Here is a 19,075-nt window from a genome sequence, read left to right as displayed (position 1 = left end):
TAAAGTTAGCCTATCATCCTTCCTTAATATTGCACTTGCCACTTGAGAGACATACAGGTAAGCCAGTCTGAGTTGTATTGTGCCATACTGGTTCATGCAGTTATAAGGGGGCCTCACCTCCTTATCTGAAGGGCAAATGCAGTGCAATATTATATGCTTATGCGGCGCAATTAGTGTTGGCGCGCCACAGTTTATCCACCGTTTAGTCCACTAGCACCCCCCGCACCCCCGCGCTCGCGACACAGATTGGGCAGGGCCCTGTAGGTAGATAATTTGGGCTTGGTCCTTTTTTAAAAGTAGCTCCCAAGCTGAAAAAGTGTGGGCACCCCTGCTCTAAGAGATTTACATAGTTCAAACAAAGAAAGTTTTCTTTGCAAGGACATTTGCTTATCAGTAAATTCCCAGCTGAATTAAATGTAATGTAATTTTGTTTACTCATTTGCAGTGATCTCTATAGTAATATTTATTTTTGCTTAAGCTCAGGCAGTATAAAGTCTTGCATTAACCACCATTTATTCAATGCAAAGTGCTTCACAGCAAGGCTGATGTGTACAAAGCTAGCAAAAATAAATAAAAAAATAGAGATTTCTATCTCAAGTTATCAAAGACCTTGGCTTTCCTCAATGGTGAGCCTTGAGAATGAAATGTTTCCATTCAGGAAAAGTCAAAAGCACTCCAAAGCACTTAGCTATCGATAAAACATCAATACTAGTGATACGATGCACTTCAATAATTATAGGACAGAGGGAACAGCACAGTCAGATGGTGGTTTCTACAGACACAGAGCATGAGTCAGTAACCTCTGGCAGGGTAGTCACTGTTATTGTGAGTGAAAACAAACAACAATAACCGAGCAGTCAGGTGACTAAGCTGTGGAAAAGGATTTGTCATTGTCTGCTTTGATGTGATCATGGCAATGGTGGATTGAAAAAATTACCAGAAGTGGGTTATGAAACTGATATTTATCTCACATATATTACTGGACTTCAGTTGGTGAATTTGTTCTGCAGGGTGAAGGGCAAGCTTTCATTGTCAAACCAGCTCACACTGTAGCCTTTTTCTACTGATGTAATAGAGCTGTCAACAAAGCACAAACTACTGAGATAAATAAATGAATCGGCAAGCTTGACTCAGGATTCTGGGACATTATGGAACCATGTTGGCTTAACTGATTAGGACAGACAGTGTTTATGGGTACAAATGGTATTCATCAAGTGGCTGAGTCTGCAAATATAGAAATAACAGCTGATTGGGCTGAATAGTTCAACTCTGCAGGTGATTTTAGTTTGCTGATTTGGGGGAAAAAAGTTAAAACAACACCAGTCATTAATCCTGCACATAGACATCTGTTCCAGAGAAATGCAACCAGCTGAAGCTAATGAGGCATGGTTTCTGCTGACTGTCTTCACATCGAAACCTGATCGCTCACAGGATTGACATAACGCAATACAAATCCAAGATAATAGAGCATAGCAAATGAAAACAGGGACAGGGATAACAATGGCTGACCGTCGTGTGTTTGTTTGTTGCTCCCCCTGTGAAGACATCTGGGTTGACTCATTTGAGGCCCCGCCACCTGTAAATGGTATGCGAGTGTTTGTTTGTGAAGCTGGATTTCCTGTTTATGATACAGTCTCTAATCTTTCTGCAGGTTGCCATTTAAATAGTTGTTCTGCATTTAAATCGAAATGTGTTGAAATGGCACACTGGTTAACTAAAATCCAGATTTTATACTAGATAATAGAGTATTCAATCTGCCTTTTTTAAAAGCAAGATTGATTTCTTTCGGAGTCATATTGGATGTGTTATTAACGAGGACATCCCCATCTTTCTGGCAGGATCTTCCCTGAGTCACTGCGTTGGCTGCTGGCCACTCAGCAGTACTGCCGCTCCAAGTGGATCATGGGACACATAGCAAAGAAAAACCAAGTGAACATGGAGCTGGACCCGGATAATATCCTCACAGGTAATAAAATACTGATTTACGAAATCTGAAATCAAAGGCTGCTTTTTACATTTTGATATTATGATTACTGCATGTATGTCGATGGATTCTTCATGTAAAAGTAGTCATTGTGTCAGTGCCATCTTCCAAGCTTAGAGTTTGTTCTCCTTTTTAATGAGCTGTCTGAGTGGTAGTATCTCCAGCTGTGCTTTCCTCAATAAAACAGATTGACAAGATTATATCTGCTTCCTGCCACGTTACCATAGTTACGCGCCAGTCCAGAGAGCAGTGGGTGTTGAACATTACATTATGACACTCTACAACGATCATTCATTTCTTTAAAGCCTCAGTTAGAGCTGACAGGATGGTGTGCAGACGGCAGATGGACGCGAGTCATGCACTCTGACTCTGGGTTAACTGCCTCTGTACTCAGAAGACCTGCCATCAGCAAAGAGTGAACTGTGTTGTTGTTTAACGTCATAGCAGATTGCCTTCGTTAGCGCTGTCAATGTTGTCTACTTCTATTCACTGTATTTATCAATCCATACAAAAATAAAACAGTGCCACAGCTGGGAAAAGGTTCAAAGAGGAACTACTCGGTGTGAAATTGACTGCACTTTTTTAAGAACTGTGTGCTGAGGCAGCATTAAGTAAAGTACATTGCCACAGACAATAATTTATCGTCTGTTTTTTTTTTTTATAGTAACTGGCTGTCCTCAACCCTTCCTGTAATATTTCCTACTTTTAACTGCTCAGCATTAAATACAACACTGGGCACTGGATGTACAAACTTCCAGTATAGCGCAGCAACTTTTTTTAATCGCTCGGACATAACAGATGCATGTGTAACTGCTGATTAGGTCATCTTTGGATAGTGAGCGGAAACATGTGAATTGGTGGGGAGAGTCTTAGTCCCTGTTTGAAGCCTGGCCAGGGGATCCCAGGAAATCCTGAGTAATGCAGCGGAGATAACCTTGAGGCAGTGTGTGGAATTTTGTCCCATGCCTGAGTCAACTTGAACATACTGTAGCACAAAGCAGAGGTGTGTTTCTGTGGCAACCCGCAATCTGATACCAAAACATCCACCGTATGCATGTCACACATCACCAGCATATTTATCAAGAACTGTTCCTGCTCTACAGTGAGAACAGTTATTCGTGTGTTTCACAAAGCAGCGGAAGCTCAATTGTGCTCATCAAAAATGTATTTGTATTTTTCTGTCATTGCAAATTAATCAGTTAAATTCTACTTTGACCTGACAACTCAATTTAATATGTTTATATTAACTAAAGCCTGATGAATTTATACTGTGAGCAGGTTGATATTCACCCATATCACATAATTATTTTATTGGAATCAGTGTAAATGTTGGCTGATATGCAGACAGTTTTGTATAGCCTGCATTTAAGGGTTGTACCCATGATTTTCTAAATATTTGTTAGACATTTTATTAAGTTAATGTTTAATGATTTACAGTGAACTTTATTGCTTCTAATTTGTTGTCATCTGTTGAACATGTCTTAGTCACTGCCCTTTGAAAAATATGACAGGTAATTGGCAAAGGAAAGATCATTTAAGGATAACTACTAGGTGTATATATAACAGGTTGAACACATTTGAATTAGCAATACATAGCTTACATAGCAGTCACATTACACAAACTATCTTTTTGTGGCGGGAAAACAAGGCAGACCTTGCAATTAAGACTTACCACCCTTTGCTACAGTTAAAGTTATGCTCAAATATTGATATGACCCTCCAATGTAAGGTGCTAAGATTAACATGTTTGCTTTCTTACAGAACTGCAGAGATCTCTTCAAAATAAACACAAGAAGACGTGCATTGTGAAAATGGTCGGGACGAGAAACCTGTGGAAGAACATTTTTGTGCTCTGTGTCAACTCGTAAGTGTTTTACCATTGGTTTTAGCACTTAAAAATACAGCAGCAATAACTTTCAAGGTGTGTCTGTTTGTGTGTGTATGTGTGTGGAAGGAAACGGGAATACGCGTGTGTGTCTGTGTGGGGTGAGGCAATGCCAGTCAGACGCGCCATTTTGTGCAGTCGAGATGGCACTATTAACCTTGAGGCTTAAAACGGCATTGATCAGTAGCCCTGAATGCTTCTTCCCTTCCATATTTGTGCTGCTCTCTCTTTTCATCTCCGGTGGGATCTCCCTTCTCCATCTGAGAACTAATCTCTAGTGAGGCTGAACCAGCTTTAACTCTGCTTTAGTGCACGGTATCCCTAACCCCCCAAGTCAGCATGCATTTTACATGAGCTGTGTCCTTATGAAACATTAGACAACCAGCTGTGTGTGTGTGTGTGTGTGTGTGTGTGTGTGTGTGTGTGTGTGTGTGTGTGTGTGTGTGTGTGTGTGTGTGTGTGTGTGTGTGTGTGTGTGTGTGTGTGTGTGTGTGTGTGTGTGTGTGTGTGTGTGTGTGTGTGTGTGTGTGTGTGTGTGTGTGTGTGTGTGTGTGTGTGTGTGTGTGTGTGTGTGTGTGTGTGTGTGTGTGTGTGTGTGTGTGTGTGTGTGTGTCAGTGTTTACATATCTTTTGATGTTTCTTTTGAGATATGCTGGGAGAAAACATGATAAACCTTGAATTATCCCTCTTCCATCTCCTCCCAACCTCTTCATCTTTAACACTATGCTTGGATCTATTTTCTCTATATTTTGTGGTTTTGTTACAATTCTGCCCCTTCCTTCTTAGGTTTCTTTAAAACATTCTCATTTTCTCTCTGATCTACTAGTATCTCCTTACCTAGCCCTGTGTTTGCTCTTCACCCAGGCTAACAGGCTATGGGATCCACCACTGCTTCGCCCGCAGCATGATGGACCCTGAGGCTCAGGAGACGACCATGTTCCATAACTTCTATGCAGATTACTACACCATGGCGGGCATTGCGGTGGCCTCCTGCATGGCCCTGTGCCCGGCCGTGGGCCTGATGGGCCGGAGGGGGGGCCTTCTCATGTTTATGATCATCACTGCCCTGGCATCTCTACTGCAGTTGGGCCTGCTTAACTGTGAGTATTTTATGAGGGACACATGTCCACTTTGGAAGATTTCACACTGGTGGTGTTTAGTGGCTTTAAATATCTGTGGCACTCTCAATCACTCAATCCAAAGAAGCTTTATAAAATGTTTTGAATTATAGGATATATCGTATCTTGGTTTTCGGTGAAGAAGAAGAATATCATTTTTTTGCTGGTTCTGTTCTATATTTTTTTGATTGCCAACAAAATCCCATGACAAGACCTAAACCAACACTGAACTGATCCAAACTATCTACTCTATTCTGTGTACCCAAAGCCACATACATCTAATTCCTCTGTGCCACAATGCTCCACTGTTTCCCAATGACTTGAACAATGAACATGGGCCACTGTTGTTTTGAGTCCACATACACATCCTGCTGCTGAAAATACTCACTAGTGTACAAAATGTGTTTGCATTCATGGCAGAAACAACAAATACTATGTGCTACAATCAACAATTCCTCTACTTTTGCCTTTTTACCTAATGAAACAATATGATTGGGTCACAGGTTTTTAAGATGTAATCTTAGGGAAGTAAGGTAATAATGAAAAAAAGGGAACTCAGTTTTAAAAATCTGAATGATTACATAAACATGAAAACAAATGGTTTCGGACAAAATGATTCTGTTGTCAGACAGGAACCCCTATCATAGCGGAGATAATTCAACAGATTATTGACTTGAAGTGCAATCAATGAATTGCATTTAAAAGAAAGACCAATCCGACCCCATCTTTGCGTGTGGCTCACCTGAGGTGGTGAGTGAACTATGTAGGTCAGTTGTTTCTAATGGAGTGGTCGAACAAGATTTCAGACTGCTGTTTTCGTCAATGTGTACCAGTTTATTTAGTTACAAATGAGCAAGCTTTAATGTTTAACCAGAGTCAACACATCAAGGTTACACTCCTGTTTCATGTTCTTCTCCAGAGCTTTTTATGTTGTAACAGTGGGTGTGTGTGTGTTGACCAGCTTTGTGCATGTTTTGTTTTTAATGTTTGACTTGAGTGTATTTCATGATCTGCTTGTGTCTTTGGCTGATACATATCTGTTTATCTCTTATTTCCCTTTAGTGGTGGGGAAGTACAGCGGCCAACTGAATATAGGTAAACCAATACCTTCATTTCTTTTATTTTTGTAACAGATAAACTGATCAAGTATTGAGTAGTCTTGCTCAGATGTTTTTCCAATATAATGTTGTATGAATTGTGAATTGAATCCTCTTACAGCACTCATCCCTTAAGTTGCTCCATTATCTTGATGAGGTTTTTGGAAATGTGCTGCATAGACATCCTGCAGTATTTCATTAGGCGTATGCAAGCCCTGCAGATAGATAATGAACTCCTAGATGTGATTATGGCTAGCTTTTCACTTATTTAGCCCCTTTGTGTTGGAGAGGGTGAGCTTCTTTGTTATTGAGCTGTGAATCTCACCATCAGCCTTCCTTCACTATTCCCTCTTTTGATCACAGAGCAGTCTCCTCTGATCTTCTTTATGCCATCTTGAACATGACTCATTCAACAGATATCAACTGTATTCAAACCATCTTTGATCTAAATGGGCTGTTAGTATGAAACCCAATCTTTAATGACTTGAGAAAATACACATTAGCGTCAGGCAAACCATTTTTATTGGCACTTTTCATTTTGGTTTACTAAATGCTCGAGTAATAAAAGACACATTCATTCTACATTCATCAGTCGAAAGGACTACAATCAGACTACATTTAAGCTACGAAAACAAAGCAATGCCACAACAGTTATTTTTTTGTATTTATTAGACCACTACTGGATAGTTAGTTGTTGACATTTCAATTGGTTTGTAGCATTGGAGTATTTTACCTTGAACTCCAACCATGGGGTTTGAGTTCTTTGAAATTGAACAATTTCAAAACGTCAAGTGCCTTTTTAATAAAAAAGAAATAAAAAAGAATCAAATCAGGTCTAAAAAGAATCAATCACAGCTTTCCTATCAGGTCACATCCTCGAAGTCATGCAGAATGATAAAGCAGTTTAGATGAGTAACTGAAAACCCTGATACACTTGAATTTGTGGAACTTAATTTTTTATTTTCAAATGTCACAACTTAGAAAAAATAACCCCCACCCTAATAAAGTACAATGGAAGTATTTGATACTGGATAATTTTCAAAATCAGATATACAGTTGCATGTACAAATTCAAGTTTTTATGGCCGTTCTTTACTTCCATACATCCTTAATTTTCACCAGTTGAATTCACAGTAACCCATTGTCTAATCTCCGTATGTTGTTTAGGAATATTAAACTATATATTGTGCTTTTTGAAAATATGTTTCCCAGCTTCCTTTACCTATGTCTTCTACTGATTACACAGATTACAAATTGCCATATGTGTCTCCTGCTTTGTCTGCAGATAACTCAGTTACGCTGAATAAGAACTTCTCCGTCGCCTTTTCTATCATCGGCATGTTCTCCTCCCACGCAGTCAGCAACCTGAGCATCTTTTTCTGTGCCGAGATCACTCCCACTGTGATAAGGTAGGCCCACTGAAACAATTAGACTTGTACGATTTAGAGAAAGAACAACAAGTTTTGCAAAAGTGAATTTAGCCTAAGGAGGGAAACAGCTGTGTTTTTATTGTATTAGACAACGGTTGATATTACACATGTGAAGGAACAGTCCACATTGTGCTCATGTTTGCTCTAATTTGTGCATTGTCAAGCCATCTGGTTGGATGTGTTGCAGAAAGATCTGTTTAAATGTCCTGATTAATTTATTATTCAGGTAATATTATCATTAGTGTCCATAGCATCACTTGTTCCTGCAGATGGATTAGCGGTTCCACCTCCTGTTAAAGGAGGGTATGAAATCATTGAACAGACTCTCACGGTTCAGTGTCAAATGTAATCCACATCTTGTACAAATTAACCATCCCCTTTGAGAATATATGACACAGCACTGGATGTTTATTATCTGGGGTTATGTAAGCGGTGTCTTCAGTGCTCCCAGGACGACCTCTGGTGGTGAATTTAGGCAACTACAGGAAGGGAATTAGTATGCTTTTAGAGGAGGGTGTTTAATGGTGCTGCAGCACTCTCTACTGCTGTTTGCTCAAATGGCAATCACCCATCACCAGAAGAGAGAAAACAGATCCTTCCTTTTATGCAAATTAAGTAGGTGAAAGTTCAGTACAACCTGCAGATCATGAATGACTTTAATTATAGTAAACATAGTCTTCTCCTTCAGTGGTTTGTTTGGAGATTATAGGTTTTTGGGTGCGTCTAATCATAAATAAAACCATGTGATAACATTTTCCTTCTCATTACAGGGGTGGTGGGCTGGGTCTGGTCCTAGCCAGCGCAGGCTTTGGCATGTTGACTGCACCCATCATGGAGCTCCACAATCAGAAGGGCTACTTTCTTCACCACATAATTTTTGCCTGCTGCACTCTCATCTGCATCATCTGCATTCTCCTGCTGCCCGAGACACGCTACCAGCCCCTCCCAGAGACCCTGGCTGACGGCGAGAGATACACCCGTCAACCTCTCCTCCCCCCGAGGAAACCTGGAGAACAGCGCCTCTTGCTGGCTCAGTCTGAGAGCAGCAGGGACTACACCAGGGTGCACGACACGCCGCTCCACGAAGCAGCCGCCACTGCCGTGTCCACCATGGACTCCACGGCCTCTTCGGCTGTTGATTTGACCGCTCTGTCAGTGGGAGATATATCCGCTCCGGTGTTCATCGAGCTGAACCCCAGCAAGCCTGTGCTTAAAGACCCCAACGGTCACTCACTTCCATCCTTATCCAAAACTCCCATCAACCCAACCCTGGGTAAAGATGGCGTCATATATGCCAGTAAAGAGCGCCTGCTGTCTTCCACTCCTTTACCCCAACAACCATGCGCCACAGACCCACTTTTGGCCCATGCCGAAGAACCTCAATCAGTAGTCGTGGAATCTGTTGAGCCATTGAAGAATTCTGCCAGTCCTGAATTGAAAGGCATTGGTCCCTCCCTTACAAAAGAGTCAGCAGCGACCCCCTCTCCTTCATTAGACCGCTCCACTCCCCCCCTTCCCCAAAATGTGCTTGCCTCCTCCCAGATCTGCACCACACCCACCATTGAGCCCCCACCTAGCTCCACGTTAGAATCCCCCAACCCAATGGAAAATGAGATCAGTGATATCGCCCTGAAAATGGACCCACCTTTGCCTGAGTCACCTCGAGCAGAATCGCCTACTCCATCCATGCATGACAGCCTCCCTCCATTCCCTACCCCCTCCCCAGTTCCAGTACCAGATTGTCACATTTCCACTGACCTTCCGCCCTCCATTAGTGCAAACTCTGACATTCCCACCCAGTTAGAAATAGTGGAACAATCTACATCCACTCCTTCAAATAGAGACTCCCCCATACCTCCTGTTATAGACCCCGAACAGCTACAGTTAGACCCAACATCTCCCTCTGTTAATGATGTATCCCCTCGTCCCCCTACTCCCCCTAGCGCAGACACTGTTTTCCCCTCACCGACTCCCCCCCCACCCATTGACCCAGGCCATACACCCTCAGAGGCCTCTTCCACTCCCCCTGTTATAAATACTGTCAGCACCACTGCAGAAATTCCTACCGTTCTCCCCGTCACAGACATTGTGCCCACCTACACTCCAGAATCTACCACTCTGACTATTCAGCCCACGCAGGATTCAGCAGCTTCCTCTTCTGTAGATTCAGCACCAACTCCCATCCCAGATTCAGGATCTACAGAAGCAGCTCCGTCTTCTCTTATGGACTGCACCGTTTCCTCCCCCATAGACTCTGGCGTCCTTTTTATCAGTGACAGTGCCAGCACAGAAAACAACACTGTCAATGGCGTAGACTCGTTATGATCCAGTGTTGCAGCCAGGAGAAAGTTGCACGAGGAAGACGCCCACGCCACATGAATAACCCAGAGAGGTGGATACGAAATGTCCTACTCAGACTTCAGGCACTTCCTGAAGATTGTCCCCACCTGGAGTTGAGTGGACATGTCTTACGGAGATGCTGTACGTTTCTCAATGTCCCCCCCTTCCTGCATTTGGCCAATAAATGAGACCACGCAAGTGAGAGTGCCAGAGGCTGGTTTGTGAAAATGTGACAGTATCTGCTCTTTTTGAATGTCACTGGAAATCACCAGCCTTTAAACTACTTTAATGTAAATGAATGGAAAAGCACTGTCTGTTATTTTAAAAAGACTTACCACTAAAACCCACAATCACTGAGTACTGGTGAAAAAAAAAAAAGATGCTAAAAACAAACACACAAGCAAAACAAAAAAATGAAATCACTGGTACTTTTGCTTAAATGAAATGTCCTTCTAACATATTTGTATAGAAATATCGCCTTACCTGTGTACCTAAAAAAGGAAATCTGAATGTTACAATGTATTTTTTTGCCGTTAAAGAGGTAAACAATCCAAATTGGAGGGGTTTTTCTAAATACGCCAAAAAACTACTCTGACCAAAATCCAATGTAGACCGTGCCAAAACAAATCAGTATAAATACAGTCTTTTCCTGTTTCTGGAAATACTGTTTAGTACAGTCCCCTGCCATAGACTGTGTATAGAATCAAGTGAATCAGATGACCCCCTTTTCAAAATAAGAAGTAAATCAAATTCATAAAAGACTGAAAGCTATATCATCATTTGATAAGCCGAAATTGAGAGATGGAGATTGCAACATTGCTTTCATCAACATGTGGTTCATGGTATGAACAGTGGTATTAGAGGAAAGGATGACCCATATTTTGTCGGTCTAAAGAAACTTTTATTTTTTCAATCAATTCAGTCAATGGAATTTATCGTATGCATTTGCGTTTATCTGTAAATTCGATATTGTAAGTAAATGCATAATTAGTTGTTGGGCTTGATTCAGCCTTTTTTTAAATTCAAAGTATTATTTTGATTTATCTCCCATGGCGTGCCCTTATTGTACAAAGCTATGCTACATTCTTACAGTATTTGTGGCACCTCAGTGTGGTGCAACCTTATTCTTTGCAGTTGGGACAAAGCATGAAAAATAATTGTGAATGTGTCAGCAAAACAAACCCTAAATGCAAACGTTAAAAAGACACGAAACCTATTTTTGAAATGAAACCAATGGATGACATAATGTTCAATGTGTTTTCCAAATCCTCTTCTGGCATTAACATAGTATGTCAAGGTGTTCATATATTCACATGCACAACTAAGTTTACCTTTTTAAGAAATGCAATACATTATATTTGTCAAAAACAAATCTTAAAATACAGGTCAAATCCTTATTTATTTGTAGATTAACCTATTCATAATCTTACATTTTGACAAACTCTTGCATAAGGAGGCACTTTCTCTTCCAAAGCCTGTGTCCGTCTGTGGACAGCATTATACTTGACTTGTGTGAAACTTGACAGTCGTTGTTACACACTTCATGGATGGAAGTTGTAATATTTGTCAAAGAAATGTGTATGATTACGGATAGACAACTGTTTACAACAATAATAATAATCTTAATCTTTTCTGTAACAGAGCCAACTGAATGATGTCTTGTCATTTTAACTGTGATAAAACTCTCTCACGGTATCATGCAACATTAATCCAGGGAGTACTGATGATTTATAAAGGCGTCATTAAGGAGACAAAGACAAGAACAGACTTGTGTTACTCACACCATGTTGTGGTAAACTTACAGGTACTTTACTCATCAAATTCCTCTTTTGCTTTCATCTGAGATTAATGTGCACTGACAAGGCGATACCTTTTGGTATCTGAATGATTTAGCAAACCTCCTTTTCTTTCCATCAGATGCAGCTTTTTTCTATTATTCCACTGATCTTTATTAGATCCTCAAGTCTACAAACTTCCATTAAGTGAAAGATTCATATCAACATTTAATGTCTTACATGCCATGCTGCTAAGCCTCAAAGCACAATGCCCTGCAATCATGTGATGTCAAATTAGGTGGAGCATGGCGTCTTCACGGGTATAAAAAAAGGGAAAATGAGGTGGGATTTTGAAAATAGAAATGAAAAGTAACCTTGCAATAACTTTTGCAATAGACCCACATATAATCCACTTTGCGGAAGAGGGTGTTGACACTGGATTTAAGAAGGAATGTTTTGGCATCCACAGTATGTGTGTTGACTGCAGTGGTCAGTGGCTTCACATTACTCTGTAATGCTTGTTGTCTGTAAGTGTTGGTCTCTCGTCTTTGTATGCGTATTGCAGGTATTGTGTATTGTATTGCCAAACCTCCATTCAACACCAGTGTAAAGACAGTGGCACAGCAAAACACAGCTAGTGTCTTCTCTAAGATCAGTTGCTTCCATTTTCACAACTCCCATGCAGCTATTGCTACACGGTGCTGATGGTGGTAATTTATCTGGGGTAAAATGTAAGTAATATCAGTGAAAGCAATGTAAGCACCAGCGATATGGTGGACTAGGAGACAGTGACAGGCAGAAAAGCAAAAAAAAAGAAGAGTGGTTTATGCCTTTGTAAATAGTAAATGTGTGGAAATTCCCAGCGTCGCCAGGATGAAGATAAGATGGACTGATGAATAGATTTCAAACATAGATAACAATCTCAGAGACATGAAGTTCCCAGTGTACACATTTCAGGTTTTGCTTCTCTCAACCGTGCGACCAGAATCTCCTGATGGGAGTTTTGAATGAATGTAAAAAACATGGATTGTACCATTTATAATTTCTGATTGTTTGGTTTCATTTTGTTTTTTGTTTCAACAGACATAATGCACTTGTATATAAGCCATACCTGTTGTTAAAATAAACCACTATTTATTGATCAACTGGATATCAGTGAGTGCCTCATTTTGTAACATTTCATGGATTTAATAGATGTCACGCTAAAAAATATTAGTAGAGTTCATTAGCACTGCCTCACTAAAGATGCTGCGTTTGAGGCACACCAATTTCAAATTTTAAATATATAAATATGCCAAAGCACAACTAAAAAGGTGAAGAGTCTGGATATATTTAAGTTCAGAAAGGCTTTGAATTCATATTATGCTTTAAATTATAACGTTAAGCAGGTCTAATGTTAAACATGTTCACCAAATTTGCTTAAACACAGGGTGAATGTCATTAGTTTTCTAGGTTTTAAGTGTCATCAACCCATATTTTGGACAAATTCAAATGTGGTCCTGATGTCGATGCTAAAGGTGACCCCAAAAATATGACAATAAATCCAATAAGAAACATGATTATTAGTGACAATCCATTTGAGAGTTGTTGAGACATTTCTCTTCACAATTGTGAACCTCTGGTGGGGCTAGGAGAAAAGTCAGGGGAATAACACATGCATGGGAGATGTATGGGACTCTAAATGAGTTAAAACATCATGGCAGGGTTAGCCTTCCCTATACAGCTAGCAATGCTATCAACTGTAAACAAGAAGCCCTGCCATAGACCATGTATTGTGGCTCTGCAGGGAGGCTATTGCTTTTTACCCAATCCTGACTTGTGTTATGGAGTGGCTTTGTCTTAGAAGTTTAAACATATTTCATATTGCCGTTTATCATACCCTTACGTAGCTATCAAATTATCAAAAGTGGCTGCAGCAAATCTGAGGCCAGGTAGCAGCATGCAAATACAGGTCTGTTTCTGGATCTCCAGCCAAAATTAGCATTTGGGGCTGGGCTCAATAAATAAGGACAGGGCATGCAGCCATGGCTGTTGTATTTTTCTTAATAATAGAAGTAGCTCAAATACATAAGAGTTCATAGAAAGAGTTAAAAACATAATCAGAAGTTCTAATTAGATTTTTAAGCATATTTTACACTTTTTCATACAGGTAAATAAAAGTTGCTTCTGAACAATGTTTTCCCATAGCCCCAATTCAACCAGTTTATTTAGAACTGCAGCCTTCATTAGGATACATATTACACTATACAGTTTAGCATTCATGACAGCGAATATATAATTCCCTTGGCTTTATAGAACAGCCTCAGTCCAGCGATGAAAAGGCAACATTTGGCCTTCATCATGGGACAGGGTGATGTCAGGTGGATGATGCGGCACAATCGTCTAGCCCACTGCATCAAACTGGAGCTCTCCTATTGGCTGATGGGGACATTGGGATGCTGCGCTGTGTGTCACGTCATCTGACCAGCAGCACGTTTATCTATCTCACCGGCTCAACACTCGCTCTAGAAATGAAGCAAGTGCAGATTTAGAGAGGAATCACAGCGACAAGAGACTGAAGACCGGACGCCGGTGAAGTAACAACAACAGACCATCTCTGCCCGCATCTGCAGCTCACCATGAGGGAAATCGTTCACATCCAGGCTGGACAGTGTGGTAATCAGATTGGGGCGAAGGTATGAATATTACCATTAATTTTGGAAGTGAGACATTTAACGTGATTTAAATGCGTAACCTGCCATGAGTTAATTGCTGGGATGTTGAATACTTTTTCGAGTCATTAAATTCCACTTTTTGGTCCTCATGTGCAGCATGTATATATACTGTTCAGATATCATTAATTGTTTATATATGTGCAGGGTCCGGCCGGTCAGTGCAGGGATGGTGCTCCCGCTACGTGTCATTTTGTCACCAGACAGATGCGCAGTTACTAAAAGCAGGCCTGACGCACGCGCTTTAACCCGTTGTTCTACCATGTTATGTTGCATCATAACCACAACAATTGAAGTTCATATGATTGTGTGTGTCCCATGACAGTTCTGGGAGGTGATAAGTGATGAGCATGGCATCGACCCCACCGGTAGTTACCAAGGTGACAGTGACCTGCAGCTGGAGAGGATAAATGTCTACTACAACGAGGCATCAGGTAAAATAAGTTGGTTTTAAATAAACCACATGTTTGCATCAGACTAATAATATACATGAAGCTTTGTTTCCATCACTCATATTCGTGCATGACCTTATGCTACATAGACCTCATTTGAATGCCACAGTTGCCAATGTCACTAATTTAGCTGCAAGGGGAAAGTAGGTCCCACTATGAGTGCAAAGAAAATTAGGCCAGTGAATCTGCTAAAATATCTCTCTCGCTGTCTCTCTCCCTCTCTTTCTCTTTCTCTATAGGGAGCACAGGTACGTGCATTCTCTGTATAGCTGACCCCGAGCCCTCTGTGCCTTGGTCCCACCTCAGTATCTGATTTATTCATGTGCATGTACAAGGTCATTGCGTGTCATTTCTCACAGCTGCTCTGCATTGAAGTAAACAAAAAACGAGGTTCAGTCATCATGCAGCTCTGTGTGAGCTTGTGAAGGGCAAGTCAGTGCAGATCTCATTCCATGTGTAGGAAGGGGTTGGTCCTTCATTGTCATTGAAAACATCTAAGGCAGTACAGGATGCGCCAGCCTAAACAGAATGTTCACTACCACTACCCTGTTTTCTAGCAGCAAGCTTTATTGATTCTTTGTTTTCACATCGCATGCTGGCGTTAGAGTCATGTACTGGGTCACTATTGAATGACAATTGACTGAGCATCACATGCATTATATTCTCCTTACATAATGAAGAGGAGGGACTTCCAGATAAAGCATCATTAAAACATACACAGAAAATAAGCAAAATAAATGAGTGGTGGGGGTTAGAAAGACGGCACCTTTGATTGAATAGACTCTGCAGAACTCAGCACTCTAAAGCTCCACGGGTCCAGAATAAGAAGTGCAGCATACTGCAGCAGTTTGCCCGCAATAGCGCTTACAGTTGCCAAGGGAGGGAAGTAAAGTTAAACAAACAAACAAAAGAAAGCAGCATGCAATCATATCCAGCTTGATGGACAGCTTCTAGTATACATCCAACAAAAGGTTGTTGACTAAAAAGATAACATAAGCCAACAGAACTGCTGCATTACAATTCCTTTGGGTCGCTATGCTTACTTTGAAAGGAATCGTTTTTTAAAATACTGTCAGTTTTTTGCAATAGTTAACCACACATGTTCTGACTGATTGAGACTGTTGATATATAACTCCACCCTTCCATCCATTAACTCTCTGTTCCGTCCAAAGGCAGCAAATATGTCCCTCGTGCCATTCTGGTGGATCTGGAGCCAGGAACCATGGATTCGGTTCGCTCCGGGCCATTTGGACAGCTATTCAGGCCTGACAACTTTATCTTTGGTGAGTGGACGATAATAGAGAATGTCACCACTCACTCTGAATCAACTGCACAAACAAAAAGCGTGTGTGTCAGCAGCCACTGTCATATCCTGTCAAGCTTTGCTTAGTGTCACCTGCTAGCACTGTACAACAATGTTTATTTACAGCATGTAGCTTCTGCAGCATCTCAGCAATGTGCCGGTTTTGTGATGCATTGCCCATGTGCAGCTGAGTAAGGGCTTAGACAGCTCTAGTGGTGTCTCAGCGAAAAATAAATCTACAAGGAGATGATGCTGCAGTGCTGCTCACATGTAGGTGCCAATAAACTGCAACACAGGAGGACTCTCCATTATAAATGTTTAAGTTAATCAGATCTCAATAGAGCTAAAGAGCTAATGATTACACAGCTTTAATTGTTTACATTTTCTCATGTAACAACTTAACGCATCTGAGTGCCTGTTTCAAACGTATATTTTACAAGACTTCAGATGAATATTTAACATATATAAAAAATGTCCTTATGAATCGTTAAAACACATCTAGCAATAGTTGATACTGTAGATTATCAGTAGGGCATTAGAAAACATAACGGTTGTAAATAAAAGAGTGTCCATCTAAAGCGGCTGTCAGGCTAAATACTAACATGAACATTTAAACATGTAGATATGATGTTGAACATGTTCACCATGTAGTTAAGCCTATAAGGATATTACAATTCCCAATAGGCACTTAATACAAAGTACAGCTGGGCTGATGGGAATGTATTAGGCAAATTCAATTATTAAGATCCATCCTTTGGGTATCATTTAATGTTTATACACAATGTTATGGCAATTCATCAATAAAGACAAGTGTCAACATCATTTATCCAACAATCCAATGATTTGTCTTTAAACATTGCATGCACCGTGCAGGTCAAAGTGGAGCAGGAAATAACTGGGCCAAGGGTCACTACACCGAGGGCGCTGAGCTGATGGACTCGGTACTGGACGTGGTGAGAAAGGAGTCAGAGAACTGTGACTGCCTGCAGGGCTTTCAGCTCACCCACTCCCTGGGTGGAGGTACAGGTTCAGGTATGGGTACGCTGCTCATCAGTAAGATCCGCGAGGAGTACCCTGACCGCATCATGAACACCTTCAGCGTCATGCCTTCCCCAAAGGTGTCCGACACTGTGGTGGAGCCCTACAACGCCACTCTCTCCGTCCACCAGCTAGTGGAGAACACGGATGAGACCTTCAGCATTGACAATGAGGCCCTGTACGATATTTGTTTCCGCACCCTGAAGCTGACCACACCTACCTACGGAGACCTCAACCACCTGGTGTCGGCCACCATGAGTGGGGTGACCACCTGTTTGCGTTTCCCTGGCCAACTCAACGCTGACCTCCGTAAGCTAGCTGTCAACATGGTGCCATTTCCTCGTTTGCATTTCTTCATGCCAGGTTTTGCGCCTCTCACTAGCAGGGGCAGTCAGCAGTATCGCGCCCTCTCCGTGCCAGAGCTCACACAGCAAATGTTCGATGCCAAAAACATGATGGCAGCCTGTGACCCTCGTCACGGACGCTACCTCACAGTGGCAGCCATCTTCCGCGGCCGTATGTCAATGAAAGAAGTGGATGAGCAGATGTTGAGTGTACAGAACAAGAACAGCAGCTACTTCGTTGAATGGATTCCCAACAATGTCAAGACCGCTGTTTGCGACATCCCACCCCGTGGTCTCAAGATGTCCGCCACCTTCATTGGCAACAGCACGGCCATCCAGGAGCTGTTCAGGAGGATCTCTGAGCAGTTCACTGCCATGTTCCGCCGCAAGGCCTTCCTCCACTGGTACACCGGCGAGGGAATGGATGAGATGGAGTTCACTGAGGCCGAGAGCAACATGAATGACCTGGTGTCTGAGTACCAGCAGTACCAGGATGCGACGGCTGATGAGATGGGCGAGTATGAAGAAGATGAAATCGAGGACGAGGAAGAGGTCCGTCATGATGTTCGCCACTGATTGTAAAACACTAACATGACATTGAGTGAAAAAATCCTTTATAAATATGAATTGTTGTTGGACAGCGCAGTGAGATCATATAAGGTACTGGAGAGATGCAGGTGTACAAATACGAATTGCAGTGTGCAGATCACAATAAAATATAGCTATTAAGCTTAAAAATAATATTGCATAAACGTATGGCTTATACTGACAAAAATCATGAGTGGTGCTAGAAACAAAGAAAACGTGCAAGTACTATCATAATAGGTTTTAGTCACGCTTTGCCAGTTTAAAAAAAATAAGTACAGTCTTGTTCTCAAACACAGTTTTGCAACATACTCCAACGTGCATTCACTGTTCAAGTCTCCAATAAAGTTCAAGTCCTGTCAATACTTGTATTCTTTTTATTTAATATTTACACAGGTGCAAAAATAAGGGCAAGCTTGCCTCTGCATTTATTGCTAAATATTTCCTCGTTTTAGGTGTTTCGTGTTATAATGTTTGATATTTTAACCATAAAACTCTGTATAACGTCATTTTCTTAAGGGATGATGGTATTCTATATTTTTTATTTGTCAATAAATACCATTAAACTTAAAACCAGCACACAATCTAATGCTACACGTACTATAAAGTATTATATGTTTATCTATATCTGCCTGTAGATTATTAATTTGTGCCAAAGACAACAATTGTTGTCCAGAAACTATTAAAAACCCATCAATAAACTGCAAAGACCAGATGACCTGCTCTATCATAACAATAAACCTGGGCAATGAGTTCACATAAACAGCCTTAGTGCAGTGAACAGTACAGAGCCTAGCTTTTTGAGAAAATAACTTTTTAAAGATTGAGGAAAATATGTGTGATTGAGAAAAGGTTGCCTTTCCACCTGCTTCCTGTTCCCCAACATTAACAGTGTTAATACTTTTAATGATCAGTTTGCTTGACTGGGATGATGCAATACAGAAGAAAAGTCCATACATGTTTCCCCATAATTTCCTGTTGTATGGAGGATCAGTAACCTGTTATAGAGAGGAT

The 19,075-nt window shown here is 41.1% G+C and overlaps 2 protein-coding genes across 2 annotated transcripts in view; both read left to right on the top strand.

The window, feature by feature from the left end:
* LOC307018984 (solute carrier family 22 member 23-like) overlaps positions 1-12,778 on the top strand; it is a 34,757-nt gene extending 21,979 nt beyond the window's left edge. Inside the window, exons 6-11 of the mRNA XM_079649571.1 lie at positions 1,839-1,966; positions 3,746-3,848; positions 4,734-4,969; positions 6,050-6,082; positions 7,369-7,492; positions 8,284-12,778. Coding sequence (XP_079505697.1) covers positions 1,839-1,966; positions 3,746-3,848; positions 4,734-4,969; positions 6,050-6,082; positions 7,369-7,492; positions 8,284-9,838 — 2,179 coding nt within the window. The 3' untranslated portion in view covers positions 9,839-12,778. The remainder of the gene's footprint in view (positions 1-1,838; positions 1,967-3,745; positions 3,849-4,733; positions 4,970-6,049; positions 6,083-7,368; positions 7,493-8,283) is intronic.
* A 1,322-nt stretch (positions 12,779-14,100) lies between these two features.
* Positions 14,101-18,424, top strand: LOC307018987 (tubulin beta-2A chain). Its single transcript, XM_079649574.1, has 4 exons — positions 14,101-14,303; positions 14,665-14,773; positions 15,964-16,074; positions 16,968-18,424. The coding sequence occupies exons 1-4, from the start codon at positions 14,247-14,249 to the stop codon at positions 18,050-18,052; spliced, it is 1,362 nt and encodes a 453-aa protein (XP_079505700.1). The 5' UTR covers positions 14,101-14,246; the 3' UTR covers positions 18,053-18,424.
* The last annotated feature ends 651 nt before the right edge of the window (positions 18,425-19,075 follow it).

The sequence above is a fragment of the Notothenia rossii genome (genome assembly GCF_949606895.1).
Source record: "Notothenia rossii genome assembly, chromosome: 9".
In the NCBI taxonomy this organism is placed as follows: domain Eukaryota; kingdom Metazoa; phylum Chordata; class Actinopteri; order Perciformes; family Nototheniidae; genus Notothenia; species Notothenia rossii.
Note: the sequence above shows the minus strand (reverse complement) of the source record. Positions and strands in the feature narration are given on the sequence as shown.

Excerpts from the sequence above, each read along its gene's own strand:
- LOC307018987 (XM_079649574.1), top strand. The coding sequence starts at position 14,247 with ATGAGGGAAATCGTTCACATCCAGGCTGGACAGTGTGGTAATCAGATT. Across the intron at positions 14,304-14,664 it reads GTAATCAGATTGGGGCGAAG|TTCTGGGAGGTGATAAGTGA; the intron begins GTATGAATATTA and ends GTCCCATGACAG. Across the intron at positions 14,774-15,963 it reads CTACTACAACGAGGCATCAG|GCAGCAAATATGTCCCTCGT; the intron begins GTAAAATAAGTT and ends TTCCGTCCAAAG.